Source organism: Entelurus aequoreus, linkage group LG12 (assembly GCF_033978785.1).
Source record: "Entelurus aequoreus isolate RoL-2023_Sb linkage group LG12, RoL_Eaeq_v1.1, whole genome shotgun sequence".
Lineage (NCBI taxonomy): Eukaryota > Metazoa > Chordata > Actinopteri > Syngnathiformes > Syngnathidae > Entelurus > Entelurus aequoreus.
The window spans coordinates 64,320,737-64,329,651 of record NC_084742.1 but is presented as its reverse complement, the minus strand read 5'-3'; the positions used below and the strand labels follow the sequence as shown (position 1 = coordinate 64,329,651).

Below are 8,915 nucleotides of genomic sequence, written 5' to 3'. Positions count from 1 at the left end.
CTACTGCCCCCTGGTGGTGTGGCTGCCATCCAACACATTGCTGCCACATTACTCCATTACGCTACTTTTTTTTGTGTTTAAAGTGTATTTTAATTAATGATTTAATTTGCACGTCTTCAACTAATATTCTATTTGTATAAAAGTCATATTTTAAAATATCCAGGATTCCAGCAGGTATTCCTTTTGACTGAGGAAAGGTTCAATTAACTATTGATTTCATGATTTAACTCAATATTTATTTCCATATTTCATGATTATAACAAATGTTTCATGATATAATTATTTATTTATGTTACTATTTATATACTTCAAGATTTAGTGATGGGTTTAATTATTACACAATGTAATTATTTTACGATTTAATTATTTATTTCATAATTAAAAATTTTATTTTACGATCTTTCATTATCCAACAATGTATTTAATTATTTTAAGATTCAGTTATTGATTTCATTATTACATGATTTAAACAATTATTTCACGATTTAATTAATGATTTAATTATTTTTAATAGTTATTTCATGACCAAATTAATTATTGATTCACTTATTGATTTCATTATTGCACAATTAAATTTTTTCACGATTTCATGGTTTTAATCATTGTTCCACGTTCTAATTATTGCTTTTATTATCTATATATTTCATTATTCAATTATTGATTTCTATTTAATTAAATATTGATTTCCTTATTTCATGATTATAACAAATGTTTCATGGTATAATTATTTATTTATGTTACTATTTATCTGTTTTATATACTTCAAAATGTATTGATGATTTAATTATTACACAATGTAATTATTTTATGATTTAATTATTTCATGATTAAAATTTGTATTTTACGATCTTTCATTATCCAACGATTTATTTAATTATTTTAAGATTCAGTTATTGATTTCATTATTACATGATTTAAACAATTATTTCACGATTTAATTATTTTAATCATTATTTTACGACCAAATTAATTATTGCTTTCATCATTTGATTTAATTAAACATTTTACGATTCAACTATTGATTTCATTATTGCACAATTACATTTTTTCACGATTTCATGGTTTTAATAGATATTTCACGATCTAATTATTGCTTTGATTACCTATCTATTTCATTTTTCAATTATTGATTTCTGTTTAATTAAATATTTATTTCCTTATCTCATGATTATAACAAATGTTTCATGGTATAATTATTTATTTATGTTACTATTTATATACTCCAAGATTTATTGATGGATTTAATTATTACACAAGGTAATTATTTTACAATTTAATTATTTATTTCATAATTAAAATTTTTATTTTACGATCTTTCATTATCCAAAGATTTATTTATTATTTTAAGATTCAGTTATTGATTTCATTATTACATGATTTAAACAATTATTTCACGATTTGATTAATGATTTAATTATTTTTAATAGTTATTTTATGACCAAATTAATTATTGCTTTCATCATTTATTGATTTAATTAAACATTTTACGATTCACTTATTAATTTCATTATTGCACAATTACCTTTTTTCCCAATTTCATTATTTCATGGTTTTAATCATTATTTCACGACCTAATTATTGCTTTTATTATCTAGCTATTTCATTATTCAATGGTTTTAATCATTATTTCACGATCTAATTATTGCTTTTATTATCTAGCTATTTCATTATTCAATTATTGATTTCTATTTAATTCAATATTGATTTCCTTATTTCATGATTATAACAAATGTTTCATGATATAATTATTTATTTATGTTACTATTTATCTATTTATATACTTCAAGATTTATTGATGAATTTAATTATTACACAATGTAATTATTTTACGATTTATTTATTTCATGATTAAAATTTGTATTTTACGATCTTTCATTATCCAACGACTTATTTAATTATTCTACGATTCAGTTATTGATTTCATTATTACATGATGTAAATAATTATTTCCAGATTTCATTAATTAATGATTTCATTAGTTTTATAATTATTTCACGACCAAATGATTGCTTTCATCATTTATTGATTTCATTAAATATTTTACGATTCACCTATTGATTTCATTATTGCACAATTACACGATTTCGTTATTTTAATAATTATTTCACGAGCTTTTATTATTAATTTATTTCACTATTTAATTATTGATTTCTATATTACATGATTTATTTAATTGTTTCCCAATTAAATAATTATTTCAAGATTTAATCAATTATTGATTTAATATTTTATGATTTAATAATTTCACTATTTAATTATTTGATTATTTGACGTTTTAATTATGTAAATAAATATTACATGATTTATTTCACAACTTATTTTTTGATTTAATTATATCATGATTTATTATTTCACGATTTAATTATAGATTTAGTTATTTTTAATTATATCATTTCACGATTTACATAAAATATGTAATTATTTCATGATTGTTTTAATTTAATGATTTAATTGAATAATGACATATTTAACCAAGTATTTAAAAATGAAATTATCTAATTTTGTCCCATTTAGCCCTCCATAGATGTACAGCTTGTTTGTGTTTTGATGACACTATCAATAAATAATTTGTCACTTGCTGCTATTTTTTCTTTTTTGCATTTTTATTCCTTAATTACTTCCGGTTCTGGCTGCAATTAACCACTGCTAAATTTGAGTAATTGTAATTTTTCAGGACGAACAGTTTATTCCTCTGACCACCAGGAGGCAGTCGTGCACCTACATGTCCGTTATGTGGCCTTTTAAAGAGAAAGCTAAAGAACACGGAGTAAATAATAAATGTGAGGTCAGCCAAATAAATAAAAGATGGATGATGCACAACAACGGTTTTTTCCCCCTAATGGTCAGTCACTGAGAAGTCTAAGATGATAAAGTGGAAGTGAAAGTGAAAGTGCTCTCTCTTAATTTCATTGAAATTCCTGATGATACAAGCAGATTATTTAAAAAAGAAAAACAAATTGTCATTTAAAACAGCAAGACATGCGACGTAATGTTATTGTCACTTAGAAGAGGGCTGAAGTGTCGTATTTGGCTTTTGGAAGGGACAAAAACAAGAAAAAAAGCTGCATTGAAAAAAGGCGTCAGTCGTCACAGTGACGCATGGGTAGAGCTACATCCATGCTGCGTTCAGGGAACATGGGGTAAAAAGAGGCCAATTAAGCTGTCAATGCTACTAAAAGGAACATTCAACACAGATCTTCATCCTGTGAGGCACCTAAAAGACTTTATTCAAGTCAAGCGAGCAAAGATGGCTTGGAGAAATCATTTAGAATGCTCTCAGCGGTTATTCCCACTGGACTTGAATGCAGCACCGCATCTAAGGCTTGGAACAAAATCCCCCCAAAAGGCAGTAAAAGTCAGACCACGCTTCTCTTTCTCAGATCCTCTTACTTAAAAACACACTAATTCTACCCGCAGAACGGGAAACATTTCACAAAAACACCGCAAACGTGTAAAATTAGCACACAAGTGTTACATTACGATTTTTACGTAACTACTCCAGCATATTGATACATGTTGGAGGGGGGGACGTTTAGAAGGAGACACATTGTACAGGAAGTAAGCGGGCTTGTATTGTTACTGCAACGGAAGTTGATAATAAAGTTGAAGTGAGCAACTACACTGCTCTAACCGTCCACTCTTTATGGTTGGGAACACAGCGGACTAGAGTGAAACATGGTGGGATACATCAACTGTCATGTAAAAGGAGTGTTTGAACGGTTGTTGTCATTGTTTTGAGAAAACGTGCTACCTCTAAAAGTGGTCGACTGAGCTTGAGCACGCATGCGCATTAACGCCTAAGGTTTCCTCAAACAAAATATCCATCGCGAGGTAAAAAAACAAAAAAAACGTTGCAATTTTATGATTATTGTTAGCATTATTTTACATACCAGGAGACAAACCAAAACAAATACGGTATGAATCTCGATTAACTTAAAAATGCATGGCTGGTTGTTTGTTTATTTATGTATTTTGACCAATTTCAGGACCGATCTCCGGACATGTTCTGAATATGTCATCAAAATCCGTCCATTACTATCGGATTTGCATTTTGTTTTAATGATCATAAAGCAGCACATAACTTCAACGTGCTAATAATATCAGTTTGGCAAACTCGGTGCAAAAATCGGAGAGATTCACACTACTGGGGTGAATCTTTGGGCCCCTACAAAGTCGATCCGATTACGATTCAATTCAGAATCGAGTCAACAAGATTTTTTGTTTTATACCGATTTTCACAATGTATTATGTGGTATAGTATTTATCATGAAACTTTTTCAAAACAGGTTACAGGTTAGAAACGTTCCTTTTGGTGGCATTGATTGTCTTAAATCAGGGGTGCCCTGATCTACCTCATTCATATACATCATTTATATGTATTTATTTATATACAAACCCCGCTTCCATATGAGTTGGGAAATGGTGTTAGATGTAAATATAAACGGAATACAATGATTTGCAAATCCTTTTCAACCCATATTCAATACAACACTATGCACTACAAAGACAACATATTTGATGTTCAAACTCATAAACTTTATTTTTTTTTGGCAAATAATAATTAACTTAGAATTTCATGGCTGCAACACGTGCGAAAGGTTTTTCTTAAACTGTTCAACAATTTGCTCAGGCATTTGTTGACAAAGTGGTGACCCTCGCCCCATCCTTGTTTGTGAATGACTGAGCATTTCATGGAATCTACTTTTATACCCAATCATGGCACCCACCTGTTCCCAATTTGCCTGTTCACCTGTGGGATGTTCCAAATAAGTGTTTGATGAGCATTCCTCAACTTTATCAGTATTTATTGCCACCTTTCCCAACTTCTTTGTCACGTGTTGCTGGCATCAAATTCTAAAGTTAATGAATACTTGCACACAAAAAAAAAAAAGTTTATGAGTTTGAACATCAAATATGTTGTCTTTGTAGCATATTCAACTGAATATGGGTTGAAAATGATTTGCAAATCATTGTATTCCGTTTATATTTACATCTAACACAATTTCCCAACTCATATGGAAACGGGGTTTGTATAAAAGATACGCTTTTGTGAACAAGTTAAAGGTGTTGATGATAACCTCCACATTTTCAAATGGAGGAAGAAAAAAAGTCCTCCTTTCTGTCCAAAACCACATGAAAGTGCTTGCTTTTTGCCATCTTATTTGTCCACCTTCCATACTCCTTTTTATACACTTTACAAGAAATACATTGGCGGCAATCTCCGTAGCTTGCTAGCTTTACGAGACTCTTATTTTGTTAGCGCAGACAGGATGGAGCAGCGCTTTTATTGTGAAGACAGGAACTGTGCGGTTGGTCTTTAAGGGTTTTGACGGCAGGTACGGCGAGAGTCTGTTGAACTAAAAAGTGTTTCTCGTCTTCCTCTCAGTCATTTTTTTCTTAATAATGATCTGGCATCAGCCGGCGTCATCTCACAAGACCCGCGGGTGCCGTGAATGTCAATCAAGTGACGAAAGTGGCGTCGTAGTGAAGATTTAGGATCGCTCGTTTTTAGGTCTTATTTTGCTAGCGCAGACAGGATGGAGCAGCGCTTTTATTGTGAAGACAGGAACTGTGCGGTCAGTCTTCAGGCTTTTGACGGGAGGTACTGTCGAACTAAAAAGTGTTTCTCGCCGTCCTGACGGTCTTTTTCTCCTTCACACTGAGCCAGGGGTGTCCAAAGTGCGGCCCGGGGGCCATTTGCGGCCCGCAGGTAATTTTTTAATGGCCCCACGGCATAAAAGAGTAAACAGTGGTATAAAACAGTAAACAGGTGACAATAAAATGTTGCTATGTTTACTCTAATAACACTAAGCTGTCATGCAGGCTGTTTCTTTCTTTAAAACATAATAATGAACCAAAATCAATGTTGTTATGAATTATTGACCTATTCAAGGCTCCAATTAGGTCACATTAAATATTCCACTTTGAGATATTTTTTGGGGAAAATGTTGCATATTTTGTGTTTGCCATATAAAAAACTATGTGTTGTTTTTTTTTTAAAGAAGGGCCTAAAATGAACAAACAAGGAACATAATAAACAACAATACAAGTTATAATTGAAGGATAGATCTGAAGTTGATCTCGAGACTATTGTGTTAACAGTTTTTTTTAAAAATTACGATTTATTTTTTAACACTTTACTGAGTAGGACCCTTTTGGATCCCCAATAATTTTAGTGGGACTTTTTTTTTTTTTTTTTTTTTAAGTGTCATTGCTCAAAAAATAATAATACATTAAAATCAATGTTGTTATGAGTTATGTTATGAGCTCCAATTATTATATAATCTGAAATGTTCCACTTTAAAATTTTATTGGGGGAAAATATTTCATATTTTGTGTTTTTTCCATAAAAAAACTGGGTTTTCTTTGACAAAAAGGGCATACAACTTAAATTAAAAAAAAACCCAAAACCTAATGTTGATCTAGATATTTAAACTTTGAATAATAATAATAATACTAAATAATGACTTTAAAAAAAAAATTTTTTTTAACCTAAACCCTTTGGAGTCCCCGGTATCAAGCTTGAGTGGAGGCCTATATGTATATTTTTTATACATATATTGTATTGGTTTTTAAAATAAAAAATATCAAAATGGCCCCCGCTTGCTTTGATTTTTCAGTGTGCGGCCCTCAGTGGAAAAAGTTTGGACACCCCTGCACTAAGCCCACAAGTCCCTCGGGTGCCTTGGATGTCAATCAAGTGACGAAAGTGACGTCATAGAGAAGATTTATGAGCGCTAAAAGGGACAAGCGGTAGAAAATGGATGGATGGATGGAATTTTTAGGTCTATTTTTTTAATGCCTGTCTGGCAATCGACTGACACACCCTCAATCGATGTATTGGGCGCCCCTGGCCTAAAATGTCCTCCTAAAAATTGATTCTACTTTAAAAAAAATAAATTTAAAAGTGAACAAATTTTACAAAAATATTTTTAAATTTTTATTAAATTTAGTTTTTTAAATTATTGATCAATTTAGAATACAAATGAATAGTCCAGATGTGAATCGACCCCGACTAACCACTATGTGACTCGCTGTGCGATTTACACATACAGTCTTTATAATGGGAGCAAAAAAAATCCCAGTACATCATAGAGATGGTCAGATTATGTCTCATTTCCCCAAATGTCCAAATACTTACTCGGAAAAGAGCGGGGACGCACAAAAACGACACGTCAAACCTTCTGGTGGTCACGAGTTCAAGCCTCACAGTGCTACAACCCTGTGGGACAGGAAATAATCCCTCTATAGAATTAAAACATGACAGCTGGTGGGGGTTGTCTTTTCCCATGCACCCTGAAGGCAGCGTGGCTCCAGTCCTTGTGAACGGACGTGGTCTCCCGGACGCGAGGCTACGTGCAAAAACCCGACTGGCGGTCTCAGTGCGGGAGCAGCAGTCGCTCCAGGGCGCACTGCAAGTGTTCCCAGTTCTTCCACAGCAGCGCCAGCAAGGACACGCCCATGCAGGTGAGCGCCAGGTGGAGGCGGCTACGCAGCAGCGGGGCGGCGAACTTGGCCGCCGTGGACACGCACACCAGGATGACGGTGGCGATGGCCAGCATGATGTTGATGGACTTCCCCAGGAGGACCTTGGCGTCGGCGTTCTCCAGCTGGACCGTTTGCTGCTGCTGCTGCTGCTGGAGCTCCAGCTTGGACACGCGGGTCTGACAGGTCTCCAGGACCTCCTGAACACAACACACACACACATGATGGCGGCGGTGGTGGTGGTGGTGGTGGACGCCGGGTGTGTTACCTGGATGTCCCTGGTCCGCTCGTAGGCCTGGTAGGCCACCTTCTCCTCGACGCTGGCCAGATCCTGCTTCAGGTTGCTGGTCTCATGCTGGTGCAGCTCGGTCAGGTCGTTGAGCTGGTCCTCGAGTCGCTCATACCTGCCACGCACGGGAGACACGTCAGATGCCGGGTGTTGTCGATGCCGGGTGTTGTCGATGCCGATGTCGTCCGCCTCTGGTTGCCAGGGCAACGCTCACCTGTATCTCTCCTCCTGCATCACCTGAGAGAAGTACCCGTAGTCTCGTTTGAACTGCGTGTTGAGAGTCTCGATGTCCTCCGCCAGCTGCGCCTGAGCCTCCCGGATCTCCCGCACCATCTCCAGGACCTCCGCCAGCTGCCTGTTGGCGTCCGAGTGGGCCGCGACCCCCGAGCCGGCCGCCGAGCCCCCGGCGGGGTTGCCGTTGGAGTCGGCGGAGGCCGAGGTGCCGGTGGAGCACTCGTCGTCGCTGTGGTACTTGCTGGTCTTGGCTACGGTGTTGGCGCTGCCGCTCAACCCCCTGGCCGTGCCCTCCGCCTGCAGCCCGGAACCGGAGTCCATGCTCTTGAGGTGAGCGATGTTGTCGGCGCTGCCGTACTTGTTCCGGATGAGGTTGGCGAAGCCCCGGGACTTGTTGAAGAAGAACGGCGGCGAGAGCGAGACGCCCGGCCCGATGGTCTTGACTTTGTCCAGCGCCGGGTGTCGCCCCGAGGAGCTGACGTCCCGCAGGCTGCCCTCCTTGCTGTGACTCCCGGACTCCTTGCCGCCATCCTTGTGGTGCTTGCCCTCGCCGTCTTTCACGCGGCGGTGGTACTGCTCCAGCTTCCTCTGCAGCCGGGCGATGGAGCGGGCCGACTTCTGGTTCTTCTTCTCAAACACCTGACGTATGCGCGCCACCTGCTGCTTGTCGGCGTTGTTCACCAGCTTCAGGTACTCCGCCACGTTGTCGTCACGCGCCGTCTGCTCCACCTTGATCTGCTCCGTCACCTGGAAGACAACAAGGAACGTTTCCGTGGCGACGAGGATCGGAGGGCACCGACTCTACACGATACAATCCTGGGAAAAGCTAACAAACGTATATTTATCATAGTTATATATCTGTCAAAAAATGGTACCAGTTGTGTGTCATCATTCCTTCTTAATAGTA

The 8,915-nt window shown here is 36.7% G+C and overlaps 1 protein-coding gene across 3 annotated transcripts in view; it reads right to left on the bottom strand.

Moving 5' to 3' along the window:
• Nucleotides 1-6,474: 6,474 nt before the first annotated feature.
• Nucleotides 6,475-8,915, bottom strand: part of tmcc3 (transmembrane and coiled-coil domain family 3) — a 70,819-nt gene continuing 68,378 nt past the window's right edge. For all 3 annotated transcript variants that reach the window (XM_062066428.1, XM_062066430.1, XM_062066431.1), the window contains 3 exons: nucleotides 7,989-8,755; nucleotides 7,754-7,889; nucleotides 6,475-7,685 (listed from right to left, as the gene is read on the bottom strand). In XM_062066428.1, the coding sequence (XP_061922412.1) occupies nucleotides 7,380-7,685; nucleotides 7,754-7,889; nucleotides 7,989-8,755 (1,209 nt within the window). In that variant the 3' untranslated portion in view covers nucleotides 6,475-7,379. The remainder of the gene's footprint in view (nucleotides 7,686-7,753; nucleotides 7,890-7,988; nucleotides 8,756-8,915) is intronic.